Raw genomic sequence first — 27,842 nt, 5'->3', positions numbered from 1 at the left:
ATGCAAAGACAGTGTGACAGTTGGTCACCGGTTAACTGGTTTTCATTCAATAAAGCCACAGAGAGTTACTGCAAATGATGTGCCTACATATATAAATTGTAAACAAGTTGTGGAGTGGAAGTGTACAGTATTTATGTACAGAGAATGGCTGTGGAAAGTTGTGTGTCATTTTTTCTCTTGGATGTTCACTATCGGTGTGTTTGTAATTAATTAATCTGAAAACATGTCTGGGGGGGGATCTTTAATATAACCACTGGTCATTGTTTGATAAAACCTAAATCTCCATGCCTATTCTGTGTGGCATTGTAATCATACTCCCTACAGAGGGCAGTGTTGTCTTAACAGACCGTTTGCAAAATTACATTTCACTCAATTTATTGTTGTAAATGTACTTCAGTTTGCTGACACTGGCGTACTTTGGCAAACATAGTTTGGTTTCAAAAGCAATTTCTTAATTTCGTAATGTAATACAGCGGACAGTGACACATTTATTTTTGACTCTTTTATTTGTACCTAGTGTTCATTTACATTTCACAGAGAATATATACTATTCAGTATTAACAACTGGTGTTTATGATACAGAAATTACATTAGAAATGGCACAAAATCAGGCCTAGTGTATATATATTATACTCATTTATCTCACAAGGCTTATATACTGTCATAGAAACATACTATTAAAATATATTGGTAATAAAAAAAAGGTGCATAAAGAGAAAAAACTCTCTTCTAGCCCTGCCACATCAGCTATCTTAGTACTTTGTTCTTTTGGATGTACAGCGGGATTGAATGTATTGCAATTCTGGAGAAATCACCCCATTTATGGACTTATAGCTGATGCTAACTCATCTATGGGTGACAACACAAATCAATAGTGATTTTCAGTCATATGCTGTTCTTTTCAGCTCTGTTCCTCTCCCCACCCCAGACCCCTTTGGTCAGTAACCGTCATCGTACTCATTCTGGGCTTGCTGCCGGGCCAACATAGCCTGTATGAGAGCACTGGAGCCAGCGGGAGATGGGTTTTGTGTGGGAGCTGGGACCCACGGAGGCCTGTCCTCTTCCTCTGCTATCTGTCTGGCCTGCATGACTTGCATCATAACACTTGACACAGAAGATGGCAGGTCATCTGCTCTGTCCTCCTCTGCTCTTTGTCTGGCTTGCATCGCCTGTGTGACAGCGCTGGATGTGATAGGGTTTTCAGAAAAACCTGTGCTGTAGTATTCATCCCTCTCTTGACCCTCTGCCCTCTGCCTGGCTTGCATGGCCTGTGAGAGGGCGCTGGAGGATGACAGGTGTTCATCTCCATCCTGGTCGTAAGCTCTCTGACGGGCCAACATGGCCTGAATCAGAGCGCTGGAGGTGGAGATGTCGGAGGGAACGGGCACTCCGCCAGTGTCGCGTCTCTCCTCCTCCTCTTCCAGCTGTTGGCGGGCGAGTAACGCCTGAACCATGGCGTTTGAGTTGGACTGACCGCCAAAGGAGTGTTCATCTAAACGCCGTTTGGTGTGCTGAAGGACAGGAGAAAACATGCAGCGAGTTTGATAACAAATCTCAGGCGGAAAGGTGATTAGTTAGCATGGAAGAATGTTCACAACAAACCTTTTTTTGAGTCTTCTGTTTGGATTTTTTATCAGGCTGAGATTTCTGGAGTTTCTGGAGCTTGTCTAACAAGAAGGACTTGTCTTTCCCTTCCTGGCAAAAGGAAAAGAAAGAGAAAACAGAGGAAGAGAGAGAAGGAATGAATTTCAAATGCAGCTATGTGATGAACAGGCATACAAAATGGACAAACATACAAAAGCTAATTTTTAAGAACGTTTTAACACTCACATTAACAACCTGTTGTCTCAGTAGACCAATAAGCTGCTTGCGGCCCTGAGTGACTTGCCAGAAGATATATATGATGGCTCTGAGTAGGAAAAATGATAATGTAAATTACATAATAGATACCATTGTAAATGAATACTCACACTGTATGCATACATTGTTCCAGTCTGTATCAGCCTATGTTTTATTGTTTTATTAGTCAAATACATGTCAGCAAGGGCACTGCAACATTGTGACTGCTTGGTATGATGCAGTTTATATGTTGCTGAATTGAGCACCATGTTTACTCTGCATGACTGAATCACTGATGTACACTGATTATTTAATGTCCTCGCAAACCTTAAAATCAATTATCTAAAAGGTTACTACTTTGGACATGACAGACTATCACAATAGTACATACACAACACACCTAAATTTTGTTGACATATTGCCTCAGTTACTTAGTTTCTTAGTAAGACTTTTTAAAGCTATAGTGTGTAGTTTCTGTCGCCCCCATGAGGAATTCTAAGTAATGACAACAACACTGTCGGCGCATCCACATGATACAAGCCTTTCGTGATCGCACATGCGCCCCCACCCCTCCTCCAAGCAGTTGCTAGTAGCCAAGGAGGACACGGAGGATTAAAAAAACATGATGGACTCTTCAGAAGAGGTCATTTTCTTCACTTGAGCTTCTGCGCGGGAAAGTTACCGGACGACACAATCTTCTGAACATAGCCATACTGAGAAATACAGAGAGAGTTGTGTGGAACCAATAGTCGTAATTAGCTTTGTAGCAACTCATTTGGCAATGGCTTGAATGTAACGGACGGACGTTCAATGATATCAAAACGTTATGCACTAAAGCTTTAAATACAGAATAAATAAATAATCTTCAGAATTATTTTTTATTCCATGTATGGCTCATATTCTATTAATATGTATTACATCAGTACAGCCTGTAGGCCTACATATATTAAAAAACAAAATATCTGAAGATAATAATTTATACTTTAATTTCTGCATACTCATATTTTCAGCCACCCTAGCAGCGAGCGTCTATGGCAATATTGGTCTGTCTGTCCTGACTGAAATTTCTCAACATCTATTAAAAAGCGTTGCCATGAAATTTTGTTCGGTGATCCCTTAACTTTTTCACCATGAGGTCAAAATTCTGATTCATCCAATACTTTGATTTTGGGTGAGATTGAGGTGAGATTGTTTTTTTCAACATTAAGAGTCACGTCTGAGCCGCACATAACAATACAAGACAATAAACTATGGCTGTTTTTTCCCCTGTTTGATCTGCAGGCCCAGAATGAGTTAAATGTGTTTTGTTAAAGATGATTCCCATCCGCTTTAGCACAATCCATGCCTCACACACAACATATATACACGACATAGCACCTGCACTATGTACTTACATGATGATGAGTGAGATAAGAAAGTAGAAGATTTCACTTCTGATAACATTTTGGTAGATCCATACGACCCACTGAGAACCAGGGATCCCCCCCAGATCATCTATCCAGACTCCAACCACACTGAAGGTGTTGTTGAGTCCCCGAAAAGGGCCGCACTGCTCTGAGGGAGTTAGTCTACAGAGCAGGACAAGGTGGAAAAAACAAGACTGTGTACTGGGAAAGAGTGCAGCATGTGTCAAAAACTGGTATTGTTGGAGTTTTGTTACAAATTTCTTGTAAAAATAATTCCAAGCTGTTATTGTGGTATCAAAGTTTATAATAGTCAAAATAGGTCATGTCCCCCGTACCTCCAGGCGGTGTATGCAACCATGGACAGGGCTCCCACAAAGCAGGGGAAGAAGAGGAGGGCGATGAAGATGGTTTGCATCTGAGCTGCTCTGCCTGATCGCCGCGGAGGCTGGCAGTTCTTGGTCAGGCTGACCTGGGGAAGTGGTAACAAAACACACTTACATGACCAAAGACACATAACACGAACACCAAATGTTTGCCCATTATTATTGCAATACCTCGCGATATTATTAAAGTTTACATAACCATGAGCTCATTTGAGCCTTACCTTCATATCTATTTCACTCCATTATAGAGAACACAAAGATCTCATCAGAGCTTTTAATGGCATTGCTTCAAAGGTCATCCCTCATGTTCATGAAACATTCAACAACACCAGATCTAGCCTGGCTCAAATTACCAATCGTCCAACCAAACTCATTTACTCTAGGATTGATTGACCTTGCATGGTACAGTGCAACCGAAAGGTTTACTCCATAAATCCCATGTCGTACCTGTTTTTTTTTCATAACACAAAATAAAGCATGCTGTCAGTGTGATGAAAGGATTTAAATCGATTATTGAACCAGGTGCGCGTAACCTGAACCTAAAACAGTACATACTGGAGATCGACTCGGGCTGCGATGACATTGTATCTGCCTACGGCCGATTCATTTACCTTCTTTATGTAAAACAAGATGAACAATTTGAAGATCTGGATGGCAGGCAGCAGAGGAGAGAAGTAGATTCCAATCCTATGGAGAGAGGAGGACTTTTAATAGTAAATTAGCACCGAGACCAGGAGTGATTTTAATTCCATTGAGTTGGTACATCCTGTAGTAAGTGTTGTATTGTTCTTACCAAGCCAGAGTCTGTGCGTAGATGAGTTCGAGGACATTTCTGGCTACATCAAACTCTGGAACGCCCAGACGTGGTAGTAGTCGTGTCCCAATCACACTGTTACAGAGAAATTATGAATATGACTTACATCTGAGGTTAAACCTACCCCATTTCTATGCTTGTGAAGAATACAAACACACTGAAAGTGTGAAACTCACTTGCTAAGAAACTCTCCAAAGAAGGATCCCAACATCAGAAAAAGGAAATCAAAAATGACCAGACGGTACAAAGCCTGTCCCACCATGGACTCCCAACACTGTAGAGAACACATTAGGTTCATGAATGACTGGCGAAACCAATGTCTATTGGCGAAACTAGGCAATTAAGGGTTAATCCCTGTCAAACATACCGAAAACTTCTTTGCCACCACATTCATCCAGTAATAACACAAGACAGCCAGAATGGACATCTTGAGTAAGACATTTCTGTGGGAAAAGAGAAAAAAAGATTTCAAGCATTATTGACGCTTCAAAGAAATAGTTTGACATTTTGGGAAAAATGCTTATTTGCTTTCTTGCTCTTCTTGATGAGAAGATTGATTCCACTCTTGTGTGTATATGGTAAATATGAAGCTGAAGCCAGCAGGCGCTTAGCTTAGCATACAGTCTAGAAACAGGTGGAACCTGCTAGCCTGGCTCTCTCCAAAGGTAAGGAATTCCACATTACATGTTATAGTTAGTATAACCTAAATAAAAAACATGTAAATCTAAATATGTAGTGGTCCCAGTTATATTTGTTTGTTGTGCACATTACACAACATGGTCAAAAATGTTTGAGACAAATAATTGATTTTGAATTTGTTTTTTTTAATTTCTTGCCCCGTTTTTTTTTACCTGCAAACAGAGCCAAGCTAGCTGTTTCTCTCCATTTCTAGGCTTTATGCTAAGCTAAGCTAAGCTTCAGCTTCATGTTAAATAAAATAAAATATGAGAGTATAGTATCAATCTTCTCATTTCATTCTCGCCAAGAAAGCAAATAAGTGCATTTCACAAAATGTCTTAACCCTTTCTAAAATACATTTTCCTCCATCTTATGTTTAATTCATGCACTATATGTGTCCCTGCTATCTAACCTGACTACCAGAGCGTAGATCTGTCTGCGCTGGCTGGGGTAGTGCTCAAACTTGTTGAAGAGGGAGTAGAAGAGTGGGACAACCAGGTTCATCAGAGACACCACAAAGGGAACCAGGAGAGTCTTTGCTTCCTGCAGCAGAGACCAGTTGGAAGCATCTGTTGCCCACTATAAACATAAAAGGTCAGCTTAAGATAAGCTAGACAACGAACACTATGTGCAATGAAATTAATCAAACCCTGTGCTGCTGAGTTGCAAGTTTATTATGCATGCTGATATGGATTTTGAAGACCTAATACTTATGCCAGAAAGTTATCCTATGCAGTTTCTCTACAATGCAAACAAACGAAAGACTAATTATTTAATCTTGACTTGTGTAGCCTACCTGCTGTTCGTATTGGCAGAGATAATAGATGCTAGCTCCACAGCCAACAGCCAAGCTGGTGGAGAGGAGCCAGAAACCCAGATAAACCCCAAAGTGCTTCAGCTTTTCAGAGAGGGTTAGCTGCTGCCTCTGGGCCTTCTCTGACAAAGACTCCTGAAGAGATGGCAAGAGGACAAACATGGCGATGAAAAGTAATGAGGCGCTTAATGTGTCTTTAAACAGGAACTAACTTCCGAGAGTGCTAAGTGTCTGAGATTTGTTGAAAGCTTTTTGTGAAAATATTAATTACAGCCACAGCTGATATCCAAAAATTAACTACAAACCTTAGAGTACCAAGTTGAGAATATTAATTAATTATGTACAGTATATATTAAAACATCTCCTTCAGAGTTGATTGTTCGAAGTATATTTCATGATATGTAGGTGAAATGATCAGGGAAACAACAATAAGGTACACAAAAATGTAGGTAGTTACTGAGGAACAAATGAGGAATGAATGAGGAACGAATGAGGAATGAATGAGTAACGAATGGTTAGCTAATGATTAGTTACTGATTGATTGATTGATTCAAGCACTAATGATTAGTTACTGGTAAACCAGAATGGTAACTACTGTTAAATGAATGAGTAACAAATGGTTAGTTAAGCATTAACTACCATTAGTGCTTGAATCAGTCAATCAGTAACTACTTATTATCTAACCATTCATTACTCATTCATTCAACAGTAGCTGCCAGTCTGTTTACCAGTAACTAATCATTAGTGATTTAATCAGTAATTCAGTAACTAATCATTATCTAACCATTCATTACTCATTCATTCAACAGTAGCTGCCAGTCTATTTACCAGTAACTAATCATTAGTGCTTGCATCACAGTCAATCAGTAACTAATCATTAACTAACCATTCATTACTCATTCATTCCTCATTCGTTCCTTATCCGTTCCTCAGTAACTACCTCCATTTTTGTGTACCTCATTGTAAAGTGTTACTAATGATCCTATAATAAAACACCTCTCTCTTTTCTCACTTGGTGTCTTGATTGACAAAAGTGGGTCTATAACAGACAGTAATAGTCACCTTGAGTTGGACAAGTAGATTATTCTTGCGCTGTCTCACTGCTCTCTCATTGGTAATACTAAAATCCCAGCTGCTCAGAAGCTGCCATGCTTTGTTTGAAGATGGGTCTGCTAGTACATAGTTCTTCTTGAATGAGCTGGCCATGCTGCGTGAGAAAAATAGGTAACATGATTTTTATTTGAATTCAAACTTCTGTTAAACAAGGGAAATTCAAGGAAATGTACAATAAACCCAAGATATTGGGATCTACATTCCATAGTTTCAACTGGACTGACCTAAAGATGAGTGCAATTCCACACAGAACCATGTAGATTGCAATGGTGAAGAAATAGGCCAGCTGCATGTTGTACTTCACCGGTCCCCCTAGCGTTTCATTGCTGTAGCCACCATAATACATGACAGTGTATTGGAAATAACCCTGGAGAAAACAAAACACATTTACTATGCATTGAAAAAAATATTGTTACTGTATTTTTGGCCACTTGGGAGCAGTGCAACTAGCTGTAAACGGAACATTGACATATAAAGTTAATATATCTAACAAGTTAGAAAACAGTTGCCTATTGACACATCCAGTAGACAGAGTGACATTGATATTCGTTTGGAGTTTAAGTTCTGGAAAATGTCCATCCAATATCCAATATCACTCTTCTTTTAGTTCTATTTTGGTCACCATCAACTCCTGAGGGCAATATCTGGTTCTTTAGCAGCTAAATATGCTCTACTATGTTCACCAGCTAGTTGCCAACTTTGTCTGCCACTTGGTGATGGGCAGGTAATGTTGCAGAAAACCAAAACAATGAGCTGAAAGATGATTAAAAAAAGGCTGGGTAAAGCTGAGGGGAACTAGCCTAGAAATCTAGACGCACCCTAGTGGCAGCAAATGTAATTTGCAGCCAGAGTCAGTCTAGTAACTCTCCGTTGGCTTGCGAGCTTGAAAAACCAAATTCTGGTCAGGCCAATCACATTGTGTATAGAGTCGGTGGGCGGGCTTAACATAAGGATGGCAGAGTTGCGACGGTTCCGCATGAATTCCCTGCTACTTGAAAACAAAGAAGATGGCTGCTGCTGCTGGCGAACAGTGGTCTTTCAAATTGGCTTCGGCCGCAACTCTGGAAGACTTGGAGTTAAGCACTGAAGTCATTCTTAAAAAAGGAAGATGTGTTCGGAGCAAAAGTTTAATCTATCAATTAGCATTGCTCTGGTTGGCGATGAGTGTAGAGAGAATTTGAAAGACAACCGTTTATCGGATTGAGCCCTGCCAATGGTGAGTTCCCAGACCCAACATCTTGATATGGGTCTGGCTTGTCAGGCTAGAGGGGAACTGCAGTCGGGTGATAATTCTTTGTGGGGTCATCCATAAAAGCGTCTCTTTAACATAACACATCATTTCATATATTATTAATTCCAAAATATTGATTAGAGCAGCTTTAAATTGCATAATAATAAAACAAATAATTGGTACATATTTGAGATCATTTGTGGCTTTACAAAAAGGTATTTGGTGTGGTAAGAGCCTCCACTTACAGCTCCAGTCAGGATCTCCAGTCCTCTGAAGCTCACATTGGGAGGTATGTTGGGTGAGGGGTCAGAAACAAGCAGCGGGATGGTGATGAAGCCAAAGTTGACCAGGAAGGAGAAAATGTTGAACATAAGTAGCCACTTGAGGAACACAAAATAAGAGAGAACACTGGTGCCAAAAGTGCCACCAATCTCTTTCATGATGCCTTGCCACAGCTCCAGGGTCTGCCTGGCTGACCTTAAATTGTAGCCGCACCTGCGGAAAGACTGAGAGAACAGCTTGTTTTTAATCAGATGGCTGTACTCAAAATGACTTCTTTAAGTATGGCGTTGCAGCATATTGTTTACTTACCAGTGACACATTCTCAGAGCAATCTGCGAAACATGTGAACTGGCGAGATTGCTTGGAAGACTTAAACGCCAGCACTTGGCTCCTGTGGAAGTCATTTAAAACACACTGTTATTTGGTGTGATAATGAAATTAGTGCCATAATCTACAGTGGACGACCAGGGTAAACGCGCTACAATGGCCCAAAACACTTCCATTAGGAAAAATGTGCAACAAATACAGAAATTACGCAAAGTGAAAAACACACAAAACCCAAGCAACAGAAAAACACAGCAATCGATTGATATATAGATGAAATATGACGCTGGAGAAAAACCATTGGACTTTCTGACATTTTAATAGTTTCTTGTATAATGTACCTTGATACAAAAGAGCAGTGTGTGTTTGTGCACATGTAACGTTTCCTCCAGTGATCTATATTGCTACACAGTATCACCTTGTCTTTGCATCCTTACTTTATGGCTCTCAGCAGGGTGCAATGGTTAAAGGTCCAGTGTGTAACGTGTTTAGTTGTTCATTATCAAAATCTGTGTTGCCCGTTCACAAACTTTTCATGAATATTTACCACCACCATCAATTTCAAGTATTCCTTTTGGCTTGAAATTTCACATTTGCATTCGCATGAACTGGGGTAGACGTTCCATATTCCACATGCGCCATCTTGAAATACGTTAGCCGGTAAGGGACATACAGGACATACTGCTCCGCCTTTTGCGATTTCGCTGTCACATGATAAACTCACAGGGCTGCTAATGCTGCTAATGGGTATCGTGTCTTTCCGGCCCCGGCAAGTTTGAAGAAGGAAACATGGAGGACCACACGTATTCAAAATCCAAATTTCAGGAACAGGAGTCTTCTTCTTTGCCCAGAAAAAGAAAAAGGATATTGAAAAGAGCAAGAGACCGGCTTTTTGAAGCGTGAATGACACTGACAACAAAGCTCGTAACCTTTAACTGCTTGTCAGTCGAAACCCACCTGATATGTTTCTTTTCGTCAACGCTCATCGGAAGGTCCCGAATGGCCCAAATTCGGTCTTGTGTTGATAGGGCAACGAGCTCCTTGACCAGGTTCTGTTCCTCTGTCACACACAAGATGACAAGATAAGCTCTCACTGTTATCTTTACACAGACTACCATGCAGAATTTAAATCAGGTGTCACACTTCACATCACAATCCGACACCTGCCTTACCATTCTCCATCTCGTTCCTGATGGCGTCCTCTGTGAAGGCTATATGGGTAGGATTACCGTTAGGAAACATGCTCATCCTTCTCATTGTCATTCCCCTCCATCTCATTGTCATGTTACCTGGATGAACAAAAACATGAAGAGAAGAATGTGTTTTGCTGTTTGGCATAGGTCAAGGCCTTTTTTTCTATGAGCTTATATATAAAGATAAACTCACGGGGCAGAAGGTTGGCATTTTCAAATGTAACACCTGCAGCTACTCCCACATGTAAACATTCACTCTCCCACCCCACAGCTTGATAGATATTTAATTTTGTCTCTTTATATTTTCCTGATTAACTACTTTCAGTTATTGTAAAAGTAAATACTGTAAATACACTGATTGAAAGTACAGCTGATAGCAGTATAAGCTAATGTGGGTGCTAATATTCCACTGACTTTACATTATCTTTACTCCTGATCAAACCTATGATACATGGCTGTTGCACCGCAGCTTGACTACTGTGCTAACTAAGCACACAGGCGTTATTGGTTGTTATGACCATATGAGGCGGTAGGGCCCTACTCTACCTCCTAGTTTTGCTAGGAGGCCGTTATCATCGATTGGTAAGCTGAATCACCCATTTATGTCAATATTAGACACTCAGATCAACCCCGTGTTACTAAAATGACAACTGTCATTCATAATAGTGTGGCAATGCTTAACGCTTGTGTTGTCCTCCCGGGTAAAAATCGAAAAGCAACCCTTTTTTAGATTATTTTTTCACCGTTCTTGATGATTTTTTTTAAGTTTCTGTCACTTTTTTCAAGGTTTTTGTTTCTTTTTCCGTTTTTCTGGATTCACCACTAACACCAATTTATTAGTTTTACACTGATTTTTGGAATTCATGACCAATAAACCTCATTCACATGACATTATACCTATTTTTTGAGTAACAAAAAGCTGAACTTATGAATTATTTTGACTAATATTTTAAATCAGAGGAACATATGTTGAGAGAATCCCAGACTGGTTTATGTCAAAGTTTAGCCAGGATACTGTTTTGAAATTCAATTTTTTTTTTTCTCCAAATGCTATAAAATTGAATAAAACACCCATAATTAAATGAAAGCAGTGAAGTGATCACTAATTATACTCAAAGAGCATTTCTATGGAACCATCTGTGTAATTTTTGTACAATTTTGTTAAAAGAAACCCACATTTTTCATATAGAAACTTTAAAAACGGGTCAAATATGACCCGAGGACAACAGGAGGGTTAATAATACAGTCTGCAAATTATAGTGTGATTAAGTTACACAAACAAAACTAAACAAAACTAGTCTAACAAGTCTACAGCCATGCTAGCGGCTCTGTGAGTCTGTAATTAGACACAGCAGTGCTCTAAACTATATGCTAACATTCTCACAATGACAATGCTAACATGCTACTGTTTAGCTGATATAATGTTTACTACCTTAGTTTAGCGTATTATGTTGCTACCATTTGCTCATTAGCATTAAACAAATTAAAAAATGTGCTGGAAATGTCTTGATAGGCATTTGGACATAAACCAAAGTATTGGACAAATTAAAATGTTGATCTGATGATGGCGCTACACAGAAAGTGAAGGTACTGTATCACCGAAGGTATCACAGTTCATCCTGAGAAATATGTGATTGTTTAAACATAATTTCATGGCAATCTATCTAATAGTTTCAGTTTCATTCTGGACTAAAATGGTGAGCCATATGTAAGGGATAAGGACAAAGGGGTAAGGCTTGTGGAAGGTTACCCGGTAAGCTGTCCACAAGCCGGGCATATCAAACTGTTTATTGCCCTGCCTTGAGGTGATTATCCCGTTTATTCTACTTCTTGCTTGCCAACATAATAAAACAATTCAAATACTTTAATAATTATTCTTTTTCTTATTCGTATTGCATGCTTATTAAATGTATACTCTGTTTGAGTTCATCTCCCTCAAAAAGTAGTCCCCTTTAGAACTACGGTGAATAATGTTAGCTCAGCTGTAGCTAATTAGTTTCTATAGCAACCACACAAGGTTCTTCGGCACTGCAGGTGTCCGGGTCAGTTGTCACTGTCAGTCTATCCTTCTGGTGGCTCTTCCACTCGGTGAAAACCTTGATAGCAAAGGCAGTTGCCTTTTTCGTGTTTACGAACGGGTACCCTGGGCCTTGTCTTTTTCTTTTGTCATTCCGTCGTCCTCGTCGCTCTTTAACCAGTCCTCAAATGTCTTCCCTACTCCAAATATATTAAAATTGACAATGAATTCGTCCATTTTTAAAACACTGTAATGTTTAGAACTACGGCGAATAACGTTAGCTCAACTGTAGCTAACGTTAATTAGTTTCTATAGCAACCACACAAGGCTGCATCTGATCACTAACGTTAGTTTAATAACGTAGTTGCTACATTGTATCTCGCTTGCGAAACTATGTATCGACTGACCCTCCGATAGATTTCCGACACATTTTAGAAACTTTTTTAAACAAGGTTTATTTTTACAATGGTTTTACTCATGTTTGAAATTTCTGTGATAGAAAAAAAATACAAGCGGCGTATTGATCTACTATTTGATGACGCTGTGCTCAGTCAGCGGGCAACCTGCCGGGTTAATGCCCTCCTCCCAGCCAATCAGAATCAAGCATTCTTAAACGAAGTAGAATAAATAGATTTAAATTCCAGCAATTGCAGTTCCAATTGCAGCAAGTATAAAACTTGACCCAGGTAAGATGGCTGCCATATGGTTCCATCTTGGAATGGCAAGTGAGAGTGACATGTCATATGTGTTGTTTCGTGTGGTCATCTGTCTCCAAATGCTCTGTATAGTTTCTATTTTTTACTCTATATTATATTATATTATATAGCTTATTATTTATTTGTGGTACTTTTTTACTTATCCATATGTATCTACAGTCAGGTCCATAAATATTGGGACATCGACATAATTCTAATCTTTTTGGCTCTATACACCACCACAATGGAGTTGAAATGAAACGAACAAGATGTGCTTTAACTGCAGACTTTCAGCTTTAATTTGAGGGTATTTATCCAAATCAGGTGAACGGTGTAGGAATTACAACAGTTTGTATATGTGCCTCCCACTTTCTAAGGGACCAAAAGTAATGGGACAATTGGCTGCTCAGCTGTTCCATGGCCAGGTGTGTGTTATTCCCTCATTATCCCATTTATAAGGAGCAGATAAAAGGTCCAGAGTTCATTTCAAGTGTGCTATTTGCATTTGGAATCTGTTGCTGTCAACTCTCAATATGAGATCCAAAGAGCTGTCACTATCAGTGAAGCAAGCCATCATTAGGCTGAAAAATCTAAACAAACCCATCAGAGAGATAGCAAAAACATTAGGTGTGGCCAAATCAACTGTTTGGAACATTCTTAAGAAGAAAGAACGCACCGGTGAGCTCAGCAACACCAAAAGAGCCGGAAGACCATGGAAAATAACTGTGGTGGATGACCGAAGAATACTTTCCCTGGTGAAGAAAACACCCTTCACAACAGTTGGCCAGATCAAGAACACTCTCCAGGAGGTAGGTGTATGTGTGTCAAAGTCAACAATCAAGAGAAGACTTCACCAGAGTGAATACAGAGGGTTCACTACAAGATGTGAACCATTGGTGAGCCTCAAAAACAGGAAGGCCAGATTAGAGTTTGCCAAACAACATCTAAAAAAGCCTTCACATTTCTGGAACAACATCCTATGGACAGATGAGACAAAGATCAACTTGTACCAGAGTGATGGGACGAGAAAAGTATGGAGAAGGAAAGGAACTGCTCATGATCCAAAGCATACCACCTCATCAGTGAAGTATGGTGGTGGTAGTGTCATGGCGTGGGCATGTATGGCTGCCAATGGAACTGGTTCTCTTGTATTTATTGATGATGTGACTGCTGACAAAAGCAGCAGGATGAATTCTGAAGTGTTTCGGGCAATATTATCTGCTCATATTCAGCCAAATGCTTCAGAACTCATTGGACGGCACTTCACAGTGCAGATGCACAATGACCCGAAGCATTCTGCGAAGGCAACCAAAGAGTTTTTTAAGGGAAAGAAGTGGAATGTTATGCAATGGCCAAGTCAATCACCTGACCTGAATCCGATTGAGCATGCATTTCACTTGCTGAAGACAAAACTGAAGGGAAAATGCCCCAAGAACAAGCAGGAACTGAAGACAGTTGCAGTAGAGGCCTGGCAGAGCATCACCAGGGATGAAACCCAGCGTCTGGTGATGTCTATGCGTTCCAGACTTCAGGCTGGAATTGAATGCAAAGGATTTGCAACCAAGTATTAAAAAGTGAAAGTTTGATTTATGATTGTTAATCTGTCCCATTACTTTTGGTCCCTTAAAAAGTGGGAGGCACATATACAAACTGTTGTAATTCCTACACCGTTCACCTGATTTGGATGTAAATACCCTCAAATTAAAGCTGAAAGTCTGCAGTTAAAGCACATCTTGTTCGTTTCATTTCAACTCCATTGTGGTGGTGTATAGAGTCAAAAAGATTAGAATTGTGTCGATGTCCCAATATTTATGGACCTGACTGTATGTTGTTTCTATTTTCTGCTGCAAGAACAGAATTTCCCCATTGGGGATCAATAAGGTGTATTTTAGCTTACCTTATCTTATGCTGCTTTTATGACAAAAAATGTCATGTTAAACACATAAGCTGAAATCTAAAGATGTGGTCATTGTACAATAATTTTGTTACAGTATAGCACGAAGGACACATTGCATTTAACCATTAACTGAATGTCCACTGATTCCTTTTTACAGACACATTTCCTTTAGATTATGTCACATCCTTTTCCTCACAACTCCTTAACTCTGGTTATTTTCTTTGCCAAATTCCTTGTCTCCCTTGTCATTTGTTGTTGTGCGTAGCTCCATTAATAATTATCCAGTCAAACTTTGATAAGTTGATTGATACTCAAAGTCAATAGTTCAACATAAATGTCAAATTTATTTTTAAATGATTGCCTTGTAATGCACTAAAAAACTTTGTGTGTGTTTAGCGATATCATAGCAATAGTGTGAGCGCTTACAATACCTGTGAAAAGAAACTATTATCCATGGAGTAAGATTAGTTTAATCATTACCTGACGGTGCAGAAGGAAGGCGGACAGAAGTGGATTGATCATACTGAGAGCCAGGTGGGATTTGGAAGGTACTGTGATCTGAATAAAAGTGAGGAGATAGAGTAGAAGTATCAACAAAAGTGTCACTTAGCAACACATAGAGACACATACTGTGAGCCAAATGACATAGTCTAAGTAGTCTACAACAAATAACCTTGTTGTTTTTCTACGACAGATAACAGAGAGTATAGCCATTAAAAAGCATACACAGACTTAATAGTGTTCTATAGTTCAGTGATTCTCAAAGTGGGGTCTGTGGAACACCGACTATAGATTAATTCATTTATCATGATAGAAAATTGTGTTTTATTTTACAAAATGCTTCATATTTCAACAAAGATTAACATTTTTAAATCTATTATAGTTCATAGATTACATTCTAATCTAACACATCTATAACTCTTAGAATCTGCAAATATGTTTAATGCAAATTAGTTTAAAAATAGGACTGGATGCGCTCAACTCACTAAGATACTTAGAAAGCTTTGAAGGCTGGATCCTAAAAGTGAATAATCATAAATAAAGCTACTAGGACAGCACTCCAATTTGATTGCCACACAACGGATGTTTCAGGCAGCACCCTTCCTCAGCGTGTGCACAGGCAATTAATACAAATTTGTCTAATATCTTTCTAATATAAATTATTTCTCTTGCATTGTTCTTTCACATAACTAAGACTGCAGAAGTGTAAACAAAAGAAATTGGCTATGTCAAATTATTCCAAGGGACATATATGAGGGAGTCCTGGTATGTTCTCTATCTTGTAAGGAGTCCTTGGCCAGAAAAAAGATTGAGAACATCGGCCCTCGTTCAGTAAATTTAACTTGGCCACTCACTGACGTCATGCTGCCATGAAGGACTCCCAGGGCGCGTTGAGATGAGGCCCATGGGGATGCTTTCCATCCCCCTCCAGCTCTCCTCCTGCCAGCCCCCCCAAGGTACTCTGCCTGCAACATCATCACTGCTGGTCGGACCAGTCGAGTAATGTGCGACTGCCCTGTCACCGTCACCCCCGGCATAGGGGTTAGTGTGGTGGGTTTTGCTGGGAGACCTAGAGACCACACGGAACAAATAATTTGTGACGTGAAAGGTAGATCATTGAGGTCATACACTTTATGATACTTAAGAGCACTGTGGTTATCAATTCAAAGAAAGGAACTGGAATTTGAATTCATCAATATCATAATCTGTAATTAAGTGTCATAGATATGACTAACATGGAGGTGAGTTTTTTTCCCCTGTAGGTCATTTTAAGGATATAATATCCTACAAGGATGTGCAGAATTAAATGTCATATTGTAAAAAGTGAGATTTCCAGGTCTAGCGGCTATATAAATACTGTGAAAGTATCAAAACGCTCAATCCTCAGAGAAATGCACACAGCCCATATTCAGAAATACAGGTATATACAGACAGAAAGTATGACAAAATAATGTCGTTTTGAACATTTAAACATGTTCTAGTAGAAACCCAGAATACACATATGAACCTGAAAATCAGTATAATATGGAACCTTTAAGTTTTTGAGACCAATAAACTCTGAAGTTTACTGTCATGTTTTTTTTTTTTTTTTAGAAACCCCCAGAGTCTTTAGACCTTAAAGTCTTTACCCAAAAGGTGAAAAATAAATTGAATCACTCTTACAGCCTGGAATATAGCCAAGATACAGTAAATACCACACAGCAGTCAGTTCCTTGAGGATATCCTGTTCATTTTTCATACATGACACGCCCTTTGAAGTTCAAACACAACCCTCACTCAAATACATTCCTTGATAAATTAAAATGAGGGAAGCAATTTTTTCACGATAAATGGTTAACTCATGCACATTTGAAGACAAAACCACAGTTTATGTTATTACATTAGCACAAACCTATCAATTTCCAGAGTCTCGCTGTCATGGTAGGCAGGGTTGAAGAATGCTCCGTTGCTGTAACTTGTCATGAAATCCTTCAAATTGATCCTTTGGCTCTTCTTTGGAGACAACAGCTCACCCTGTCGCAGTCACTCTTCAATCTTTTGATGTGTGTACAGTCCAGTTCCAGTAATAAACTGCAAAAAAAATTCCCTTTAGATGACTATAGTAGTGTTATCGTGAGAAATATAAGAGTGTATGTATTACATGTTGTATTGAGGCTTCAGTTACTACGTCAACTTTAATATAACCTAAACAAGTAGCATAACGTATTGAGGCCAAGTGCCTTTCTGTGCTCAGAGTGACAGCTACATTGTCAGGGAGAAGCATGCGTAATTTAATCTCTGGGTCCCATTCTTATCGTTTCATCATTAATTCATACATTAGGGTTGGTTTCCACCACATAATCTATGGTTCTCACACAGAGCCACTGAAGCATGGCAGAATAGGAAAATCTCTTAATGAACAGAAAACTACAGTCTGACAAATCAACAATGGAATTTAGAAAGAAAAAGCTCATACAGTGGGACTACAAATAGAGTGTGAGCTGATATAGGCTGTCATAGATTTACTATACTGTGCAGATAATGACAAAGCCGGATAAGCTATAGTCTGCTCTTTTGTCAAACATTGCTTACCTGGTAAATTTGTTGTGATGGTGGGAGAATTTAGGGAAGATAGTCCTGACAAAAATGTTGTAGAGTTGCAGATGCATAGAGGCTTTAAAGAGGCTTTTCAGCAGTCCATGTAGACCAAGCCTGAGAAATGACCTGTGAATCAGCCTGAGAACCACTGTCAGTAAGAATAAAACGGACTGTCTGGCTACCAGGAAATGTGTGTGCTGAGTTATAAAGGTAAAAGTCCACTGCTCATAAATTGTCCTGTAAATCCCATCTGAACACTTTGTGTTGTGACAAAAATAATGAAACCCCTAAGGTTGCAATTTTAATTGGCATCCTTATTAGGACTTAAGGTGTGTCTCCATGTTGTATCTACAGTACATCTGTACAGGTTGACCTGCGGTGGGGCTTAGTAATTGAAGAACAAAATAATAGATCTGCAACCCATTAACAGCTAAGATGTCCTGTACAGGGAAGCAAACTGGATTTGGTCTAAAGGGAAATTCCCCTGACACAATAGATATTAGGGGTGTGCAAAAATTCACATTCCTATCGCGATTCAAGCTCTACCGATTCAAAATTGATTCATAGAATTCCAAAAATCGATTCATATTTTTTAATTTAAAAAAATATTTTTATTTGTATTTATATATATATTTTTAATTGTATGTCTACTGCAATCACATGGGAAAAGTAACTACATTTACATACTGTGAATCGTTTTTTTAATCGAGAATCGTTTTTGAATCGAAAATCGATTTTGAATCGAATCTTGAGTCTAAAAATCAATATAAAATCGAATCGTGACATTTTCTGAATCGTGCACCCCTAATAGATATGCCCTCAGCACTCAGTTTTACACACTTTTGGCTTTTGACAATTTCATTGTATTGCAGAACTGGTATGGTCAGAGATTACACTCACATAAACATAAACAAAAATCTGTTCTTATATTTTTACAACTTTAATTTTGTAGGATATCAAATGTCTTCTTTGGGGCTGGAGGGAAAAGTCTAAGAAATATAACTCTGATGAGTTAATTATCTCTGTGTGGGACTTCATAGCTGACCCTTGGGTGGGGTATGGAGTTTGACAGACATTCACAAAAGATGGTATTGAGTTGCATTATGGGAAATGTATGATTGTTTTTTTTTTTTTTTTTTTAAGTTTGACCCATTTAGCAACCAAAACTCAAACTGGGCTCCATCAATTGAAACCATTCTCCTTTTTAATGTGTCTTTTGCAAGTGCCCCAACTTTGTTAAGGGGCAATACTAGAACGCGTTGTGAGTAACCTTTAGCTATTCATCTAATGTGTCCTTTCTATTTTGAACAATGTAACACCACTTTATAAAAAATTAATGTAGGCCTATACAAAATTTAATTAATTTAAAATGTCTAAAACCAGTAAAGTAAGACGGAATGAAATAGGAAAAAGTACAATAAAATGACATAATACAGTGAGACTCTCAGGTCTGAAGTCAGAGTTGCTCCTCCTGTATCCAAATTCAGGAAGTTGTCTCCGGGAATGTGTTGTCTTCCTGACAGAGGAGTCAACTCCTCCCAGCTGACAAAGTCTGCTAGGTTAATTGTTAGCTAATACTATCCAATAAATAGCTATTGTTATTCAGAAAAGGGAACGATGGAGGTCGACTCAGGTAAACTTGAAGTTAGCGCGATAGTTGTGTCCGCAGCTATCCTTACTGATAAGTTAGCTAGGTTAATTAAAACTTACCGCAGCATTAGCTAGCTAACCAGCTAACGTTAATAAACTGGGATCAAATAGCTGCTAACAACAGGAAAACAACTTTGACCTGCTAGTTGATGATTTAATAAAGGGTCTTTGGAAGAGCACAAGTTAAAGCGTTTAGAGAGTTGTTGACTTTGTCCTCTCTTTGCTAACGTTATCTTAACTCCGCTGTTTTTGCTGCATTTGCCGAGTCTGCTTCTTGGTTAGCCATTGTGATGTGTGATGCTGGATAAACACAACAAGCGAGACAAATAGTCTCAATCAGTATTTGTTGCTGGCAACAGAACGCCTTACTTCAATTGCCATAAGCAACAACTTACTGTCTTACTAAAGTTTGAACTTTTTAACAAGTTACACTGTCGGATGTGATGATGGCTGGCAAACTAATTCATCAAAAACATTCCATTGTAGGCCTGTCATTTTAAACATTGTGAAATGTCTTTTTCTTCTTAGAATGATTTCATCCGTCATTATACCCAGGATTCATTACACTGAATAACACACATATATTGTTCAGTCCCACTCAAGATATTGAATTGTGGATACAATCTAAAATTGGTAGATAATAAAATACACAATCATTAACAAAATGTCTATCTTTACACAACTGTTTTTTTTTTTATTGTGGAAAGTCACTTATGGCAGGCAAAGGTATCCTTTCAAGGCATGGAACTACCTATTGATATTTACATGGATGGAAAACCATTTTATAACATGAATGGTGATGAATAGGCATCATGTTATGTGACTGACATAAGTACAACTGCAGTCAGTCTAGTGGAAGTAAAAAAATATATATATACATTTCACTTTCTGTCAGTTTCAACCATATCCTAACTCTTGTAAATGAAAAGTTTTTGGAATTGTATTAAACGGGAGCCTTGAGCACCACAATATCAAATACATTAACTCTGTAACATCTAATCATATTTATTTACCTTTTCAAGTCTTCTACACTGATCATAGCGGAAGAGTCCACAATAACCCACTGTTGGACCAGCTCCCCAGCTACCAGTCCCTGCTGTACCGCAGGAAGTCGTCCAATAGTGGCACCAAACGAAGGAGCAGCTCCAGAGGGCGATCTGGTTCGTCTGGCAGTGGGAAATGGGGCGTGAGCACCGTCAGCCGACGTGAAGAGAAACAGAAAAGTCAGACGGTGCAGAGACCCGTCAGGGAACTAGCCACGACCATGGCGGAGAAACGCAGACACATGTAGGAAAGACATTATAGTATCCTTTCCACATCTGTTCGAAAATGTTCAATTGATTTTTTTTTTTTTTTATTGTTGGCACTGTTTAAAAGGTATCGTATAGCGTAAGTTCTCAACAAACAATGTGTTTGACTATTAGAACACAGCGCTTGGAGGAGGCCAGAGAGCTCAGTAGTTTGAGACAGTTGAGGCAAAGCACCCGCAGGCATCTGCGGAGGCTGAGGGACGATGTGTACGAATGGCTAAGCTGGCTGAAGCTCTGGAGGGGAGACATCCACCTGATAGAGGGTAAGAATGACTGTCCTTAGCCTCAGAGGTAGGGCTGTGCAATTAATCGAAATTTTAATCGCGATTACGATTTTGACTCCTAATGACCATAAAAACATAAATAATCGAATAAAGCGATTATTTTGCATGTTACGTTTTGCAAGTAAACTCTAATAAGTAATATTGACCAAAATAATCGTGATGAACTTTTCCACAATCGAGCAGCCCTACTCAGAGGCATGTATTGATAACATGAGTAAATACGCTTTTGCTCTAACGGAAAGTGTACCAATCGGGGTTTTGTTGTCCCAAAGTTATCCCTCTCTTCTCCTTTAACACTCGATAGGGATGTTCGGCACAGGGATCCTGTCTTACTTCTCCTTCCTGCGCTTCCTCGTCATGCTCAACTTGATCATCTTTGTGCTCATGTTCAGCTTCGTCATGTTACCCCTCATCATAGCCCCCCATGTTTCAGGGAATATCACCTACACCCAGAAAGTTGGTGAGAGGACGCCTGTTTGTTTCAGCCTTGAGCATACACTAAGCATAAGATGGTCTTGAGCTTATACTTTCCTGTATTTTACTACAGGAAGTGTGTGCAGTGAGTATTCAGGCACTGCCCGTCGAGGTCTGGTCAACTTTCATGAGCACATTACAGATCTGCTGTCTGGTGGAGTAAGTACGATAATGTGCAATTCACATTTAATGGTCCCTGGAAGAAAAACAAGTTTGGTTTCCTCACTCACCTTTTTGTGCTTTACCTGCAGGGCTTTCTGGAACGGACCTATCTTTTCTACGGCTATTACAAGGTGGACAAAATACACTTTCCCAAGACCACTTACAATTTGCCATTGGCCTACCTGTTGGTCACCATAGCCTACCTTTTCCTCAGTCTCATCTGGATTGTTAAAAGGTAATGAAAAGACCACCAAAAAAAAAAAAGAAAATCATGAGGAATTCATTTCAGCTTCTGGAGATGTTCACTCTGAATAACTTTTCTTCAAGGTCTGCCACGGGATTCAAACGTAACCTGATTCAGGATGAGGATCGCTTTCAGAGCTTTTGCAACAAGATTTTTGCTGGCTGGGACTTCTGCATCACCAACGAGAACGCCGTGAGGCTGAAGAGAAGCAGTTTGCTGTATGAGCTCAGGGTCAGTTGATCATTTCCTTTTTACATCAGATGTTTCATAGGACAGAATTTAGCAGGAGGAATAAAATAAGATAAGGCATCAACGGCTGTGTTTACATGAGTTCAATGTAAACCTTAATAGCAGGATAGTTTAGGAAAAGTATAAAGCTATAATATAGAAGTAAGAGTATAACTAAGATTTCTACTGCTCACTTTCTTCGGGATGTTTTTTTATTTTTTAAACTCTTTCAAAAAGCTCTAATCAGTCATGAAGACGGATGGAGTGTTTTTCCCTCAGAAATGAGCTGCTGGTTGCAAAAGTTGAATCTATGTATCCGTTGAATGTTGGCCTGCCTCATTCTTAAAGTGTATAATTTGATATCCCCAGACGGATTTGGAGGAGGAGAGGATCAAACAGAAAATAGCAGATCGCACCCGCAAGGAGAGGTGTCGGATTTACCTCATCCGCCTCATTCTCAACCTTTTTGTCATCGGCGTACTGGCTGCATGCTTCTACAGCATTTATGTAGCCACCATCTTCTCCCAGAAAGTACAGATGGATAACATAAAGGTGATGACATGTTGTTGGTGTCCTTTGAACTCCACTTTGGTCTTTTATTATTATTACATTATCAAGTAAATGCTTGTCACTGCTAGAAACTTCATTCACACTGATGTTATTCTCTTCTCTTCTAGTTTAAAAAAAACAACAACCCACATTTCATAAAATTGAGCTCCTGACTCTTAAATGTCCTCTTCATCCTATTGAGGTCCAAGTTTAGCAAATTTAGACAAAAGTTTTAAATGCATCACTTTTTGATTTGATTGCAGGAGAATTTCATCGTGGATCTCATCTATGAGTATCTACCCTCAATAGTTATCACCTTGGCCAACTTCATCACCCCCCTCCTCTTCTCCGTTATCATCAATTATGAGGACTACTCGCCTGCCTTCGAGATCCGCTTCACTCTCATGAGGTTCAGTGGCTTTCATTTCATTCGTTCACTCTTTGTCTAATACCCTTTTCCGCTAGAATTAGCACATGTATGCAGGTTTTTTTAAACATTGGAAAACCACTAAAAATAAGCCATAGATTCCTTTCCCATTGCCAGTAGACGAGTATGCCTTTCTGATTATTTATTTTTCTGGTGCGTCACGTTCAACGTCATGATCGTGCCGGAAAATGGTGTTAAAGCTTTAGTGCGTAATGTTTTGATATTAATGAACGTCCGTTACATTCAAGCCATTGCCAAATGAGTTGCTACAAAGCTAATTACGACTATCGGCTCCACACAACTCTCTCTCTCTCTGTATTTCTCAGTATGGCTATGTTCAGAAGATCGTGTCGTCCGGTGACTTTCCCGCGCAGAAGCTCGAGTGAAGATAATGGCCTCTTCTGAAGAGTCCATCATGTTTTTGTAATCCACTGTGTCCTCTTTGGCTACTAGCAACTGCGTGGAGGAGGGGTGGGGGCGCGTGCACGATCCCGGAAGGCTTGTATCATGTGAACGCGCCGACAGTTTTGTTGTCATTACTTAAGAGTTCCTTCATGGGGGGGCGACAGAAACGACGCACTCTAGCTTTAACTTTTCCTGCTAAAGCTTTCCGATACAGTGCACAAAACTGCAAACCCTGCTGTACGTTCACTTGATAGCTTCGCTACTAAACTTAAACTCTCCTCTGCTCAGACCAAGTTCTCTGCATTCGCCATCACTCTCTCACTCGCTCCACCACACACTCTTATTCAGTCTCTATATTTCAAAGTCTGTGCCGACTAATTTGGAACGATGTTTGAGCGCTGCTTAGGCGGAGACAGAGTTTGTGGCCTAGTTGATGAGCGTCTTCGCATCACGTTGGACAAGCAGCCATGTCACGTTTCCATCACTATCGGTAAATACCCATGACTACTGCAGTGTCATTTGTCCCGGGAATGAATGCCGATTGTAACTTGCCAGATGTTAGATGATGTAAGTGGGGGTTTTTGTCCAGGGGCTTTAATGATGAGCTTTACTTGAAAAGTAATTGCTTTAGGAAAAATGGCATAGGACTTAATCTTAATACATAAAGTCAGTACAAAGACAAAAATGTGTAGAACTCTTGGTCATTCTGCCAAGAGTTTGTTTACTTCCCTGCGAGTGTGTGATGCCTCCTATTCATAGTGATACATCGTGGATATGTTTCTGCTGAAATGCATGTAACACTATATGGCTGAATTGCTGTCTTTAAAACATGTACTCAATTGTTTTCTGTTCTTCTTTCTCTTCCTTTTCCTTTTCTCCTCCTTCCTTTCTTCGCAGGTGTGTCTTCATGCGTTTGACCAGTATTGGGGTTTTGCTCTTTTCTCTCTGGTCTCAAATCACCAAATGTGATAACGGGCCCTGCGTCTGTGGCTATAACAATAAGCTTTACTCTGTAAGTTTCCTGCATTCCAATACAATAATCAATTATTCCTTGGAATAATACACAGGTGCCAGCATCAAACCCACCTTGTAGCCCAAAGCCTAATGATTTCCTGGAACTATCTAAGGTGTTACCAAGCTATTAAGATTTCATTTTAGAATGTTAATCCTGTAGATCTCTTTAAATCTACCTTGGTTGGATTTTTTTTTGGTCTTGATTTAAAAATGCCGTTCATAGGGAAGTGAGCGCTACATTTGTTCAGTCCTGTGTCACTCGTTTTGGTTTTCAGTAGGAAATCCAATCTTAAACTGAAACACAGGATGGAACTGATCCTGGGATTTCCTCCAATGATACATTCAAATTACTTTTGTTGTCCACAGTGTTGGGAGACCCGTGTAGGCCAGGAGATGTATAAACTCACCATCTTTGACTTCATCATCATTGTCGCAGTCACCATCTTTGTGGAGTTTCCCAGAAAGTAAGTCCTCATCTTTAAAAAACCAAAAACCTCTCCATGAAATCTTAAAAACTATTAGTCTAGTTTTGTAGACAAAATGTCATCTTAATGCATTTCAAGACGTTTAGACTTTTAAATTGTATAAAAGTACTCTGTCTCTTTATGACTGTTGACTTACAGTATTTTTGAAAGCCTTGCACAACTTTAATACCGTGGTATTTTATTCTATGTCACCCCAATCAATTGTCTTGCCTTCCCTCTGGTGATACTTTTTAGGTGTAAATCTTTCTCACCCTTTTGTTCTTTAGTCATTTGTAACAGTGTCCTTGTGTTGCCCCGTGCGACTCAGGTTGATAGTGAATTACTGTGACTGTGGCCTGGCTAAGTGGTGGGGCCAGCAGGAGTTTGCTATTCCTCAAAATGTGTTAGAGATCGTCTACGGTCAGACCATCTGCTGGATCGGCACGTTCTACAGCCCGATGCTGCCTGCCATCTGCACTATGAAATACTTCTTTATCTTCTATATTAAAAAGGTGATTTTTTTTTTTTTTATTATATTTTTTACATAGTATTTTATTTATTTTTTTACATGGATCAAAATCGGATGTTTTAGAAGTTTCCAATGTTCTATTACCTTTCTGCTCCTTGTATGTAGGTTTCATTGATTAACAACTGCCGTCCAGCTACACGTCCGTTTAGAGCTTCCAGCTCCAACTTCTTCTTCCTGGCTGTGCTGCTGATAGGCCTGGCTCTGGCCTGTGTGCCTGTCACTTTTAGTATGGCACAGTGAGTAATGCATTGTTGATGACCATGTTATGTTTTAACTTTAGTGTGTGTGTGTGTGTGTGTGTGTGTGTGTGTGTGTGTGTGTGTGTGTGTATATATATATATATCCTTTCTATCTTCTGAATTAAATTTTTTTTTTTAAAAACGGAATTTCCAAAAGATGTTTTATCCATGCGTGTAAGTCATATAGATATCCAGAAGATGGCAGTCACACACAGCAGTACACAGCCCATACATTATGTATTCATGATATTACACAGACTATAAGGTCTGCATTTAAAAATCGGCCTGATTCAAGCCCGCAGGAATTTTGAGAAATTACAGTGGGCCCAATAAGGTTCGGCCAGACAATCAAAGCTCTAATATCTACTCATTCACCCATCCCTTGTTGCACAGAATCAACTCTTCCCACGCCTGTGGACCATTTATTAATTACAACACCTCCTGGGAGGTGCTGCCAACTACAGTATCCGAGCTACCAGGTGGAATCCAAAAACTTCTCTTGGCTCTCTCATCAGAGGCCTTTGCTGTCTCCTTCTTTGTTGTTACATGGTACGTGTTTCCGTCAGGTATTCCAGCAGTGATGATCATTGCAAAACTCATGTTTTTAACTATTGGTAACAAGTGGTCTTTTCTCTCTTTGGTTGTTATTTTAAACACTTTTATTTTTCCCCACAGTTTGGCCATGTTTTATGTGATTGCACTGGCTGGAGCTCACAAGAGAGTTATTAACCAACTAAGGGAGCAGGTAGCCATGGTAGGTTGACTCAAAAACCAAGTCTTGTCAAGTCTATTTCACTCTTTTCTTAATCATGCATTGATCATGTTTGATCATCATTTGAGTTATTACCAAAATTGGGCTCTATTATCTGTGTGTCATTTCCCAGGAGGGCCGTGACAAACGTTTCCTGATCCAAAAGCTGTGCCAGGCCCAGAAGCTCTCAGCTATCAAATCCCCAGTGTCCAAATCTCGGCCCCGCAGAAGCAGCCCCAGCTACCACACCAGCTTCTCCAACAATTTTAATGAAGCTGTGTTCCTGGCACACTCACCTCCAGCATCCTTCACACATGTCTGAGGCAAGGGCCTGATATTACCGACTAAAAGCCAGAGACTGACCAGATGGAGTGGAGTTGAAAACTGAATTAATATCTTAAAGAGCCCCTATTATGCTTTTTTTGGGGGATTTTTCCCATCTTTTAGTGTGTTTTTATATATATATATATATATTGTGAGTGTATGTAATAGACGTCTAAAGTACAAAAAACACATTTCACTCCAAATGGACCTTTCTCTTCCACAGACAACACTTTTTCTCAACGGCTCGCCCACATTCCAGTTTGAAATTCCTCAATTATGGCGTTTTTCCATTACATGGTACCTGCTCGACTCTACTCGGCTCGACTCGGCCGCGGTGCCCCGTCCTCCATTTTCCATTGCAGATTTAGTACCGCCTCATGCGTGAGGCGAGCGTGGCTGGTCGTTTTATATGGCGATGCTGCAGGAAACTGCCGTGACCTAACGCGACACACACACAGAACGTCTAAGGTGTATTGTTTTTGACTCTCAGCATGTGGATGTTGCCACAGCCAGAAGAAAAAAAATGTTTTAAACGAAGCTGGAGACAGCAAAAAAAAAACACCGCTGGCTAAACTATTTAAAAATAGCGGGTTTTTTCAGGACACCCCCGTCTAAAAAGTACCCGTTAGCAGGTACCAGGGGCTTTTTTTCGTAATGGAAAACCAAAAAAGTAGAGTAGAGTAGAGTCGAGTAGGTACCACGTAATGGAAAAACGCCATTAGTGATGTCATTGATTGAGAAAGCCAGCCCAGTTTTTCAAATGTGCTGTCCATAGGTGCTGCCTGAGCAAGCACAGCCCACCCAGTGGCTTGTTTGAATTTGGTTGACCAATTACAACAGAGTGGGCCAGTTGACCAATCATTGCAGACTGGGCTTTCAGGAAGGTGAGCCAAGAGCTCAGACAGGTGGAGGCGCTGCAGCAGTGGACAGTATGAGAAACATAATGTTTTTTAAACATCAAATACAAATATGATGCTGAAAAGGAGGGGCTCTTTAAATCTTCTAAATGGGAAAACACTACAAC

At 39.6% G+C, this 27,842-nt stretch overlaps 2 protein-coding genes across 2 annotated transcripts; one reads left to right on the top strand and one right to left on the bottom strand.

Annotated features, from left to right (window-relative positions):
• Window positions 1-529: 529 nt before the first annotated feature.
• Window positions 530-17,250, bottom strand: tmc5 (transmembrane channel like 5). The gene is made up of 20 exons (XM_078268364.1): window positions 17,079-17,250; window positions 16,042-16,256; window positions 15,167-15,244; window positions 10,057-10,173; window positions 9,842-9,944; window positions 8,870-8,951; window positions 8,524-8,784; window positions 7,272-7,414; window positions 6,997-7,141; window positions 5,917-6,069; window positions 5,533-5,699; window positions 4,810-4,885; window positions 4,619-4,716; window positions 4,422-4,517; window positions 4,240-4,315; window positions 3,581-3,714; window positions 3,234-3,407; window positions 1,831-1,909; window positions 1,603-1,695; window positions 530-1,511 (listed from the first exon to the last, which is right to left on the bottom strand). Exons 1-20 carry the CDS (start codon window positions 17,147-17,149, stop codon window positions 939-941), a joined length of 2,934 nt encoding a protein of 977 aa, XP_078124490.1. The 5' UTR covers window positions 17,150-17,250; the 3' UTR covers window positions 530-938.
• A 2,015-nt stretch (window positions 17,251-19,265) lies between these two features.
• tmc7 (transmembrane channel like 7) lies at window positions 19,266-27,814 on the top strand. Its single transcript, XM_078276562.1, has 16 exons — window positions 19,266-19,397; window positions 20,437-20,701; window positions 20,839-20,987; window positions 21,313-21,468; window positions 21,556-21,641; window positions 21,734-21,879; window positions 21,972-22,119; window positions 22,486-22,668; window positions 22,929-23,074; window positions 24,395-24,509; window positions 24,878-24,975; window positions 25,304-25,487; window positions 25,610-25,740; window positions 26,137-26,292; window positions 26,419-26,497; window positions 26,628-27,814. The coding sequence occupies exons 1-16, from the start codon at window positions 19,382-19,384 to the stop codon at window positions 26,814-26,816; spliced, it is 2,247 nt and encodes a 748-aa protein (XP_078132688.1). The 5' UTR covers window positions 19,266-19,381; the 3' UTR covers window positions 26,817-27,814.
• Window positions 27,815-27,842: the final 28 nt, after the last annotated feature.

Source organism: Sander vitreus, chromosome 2 (assembly GCF_031162955.1).
Source record: "Sander vitreus isolate 19-12246 chromosome 2, sanVit1, whole genome shotgun sequence".
Lineage (NCBI taxonomy): Eukaryota > Metazoa > Chordata > Actinopteri > Perciformes > Percidae > Sander > Sander vitreus.
Note: the sequence above shows the minus strand (reverse complement) of the source record. Positions and strands in the feature narration are given on the sequence as shown.

What these genes read in the sequence shown, in the direction of transcription:
- tmc5 (XM_078268364.1), bottom strand. Translation starts at nt 17,149, where the DNA reads ATGACAAGTTACAGCAACGGAGCATTCTTCAACCCTGCCTACCATGAC. An exon ending in GACGAAAAGAAACATATCAG is followed by an intron (nt 8,952 to 9,841) that starts GTGGGTTTCGAC and finishes TGACTTCCACAG; the next exon opens with GAGCCAAGTGCTGGCGTTTA. An exon ending in ATCTACTTGTCCAACTCAAG is followed by an intron (nt 6,070 to 6,996) that starts GTGACTATTACT and finishes CCATCTCTTCAG; the next exon opens with GAGTCTTTGTCAGAGAAGGC.
- tmc7 (XM_078276562.1), top strand. An exon ending in CTCATCTGGATTGTTAAAAG is followed by an intron (nt 21,880 to 21,971) that starts GTAATGAAAAGA and finishes CTTTTCTTCAAG; the next exon opens with GTCTGCCACGGGATTCAAAC. An exon ending in TACAGATGGATAACATAAAG is followed by an intron (nt 22,669 to 22,928) that starts GTGATGACATGT and finishes ATTTGATTGCAG; the next exon opens with GAGAATTTCATCGTGGATCT.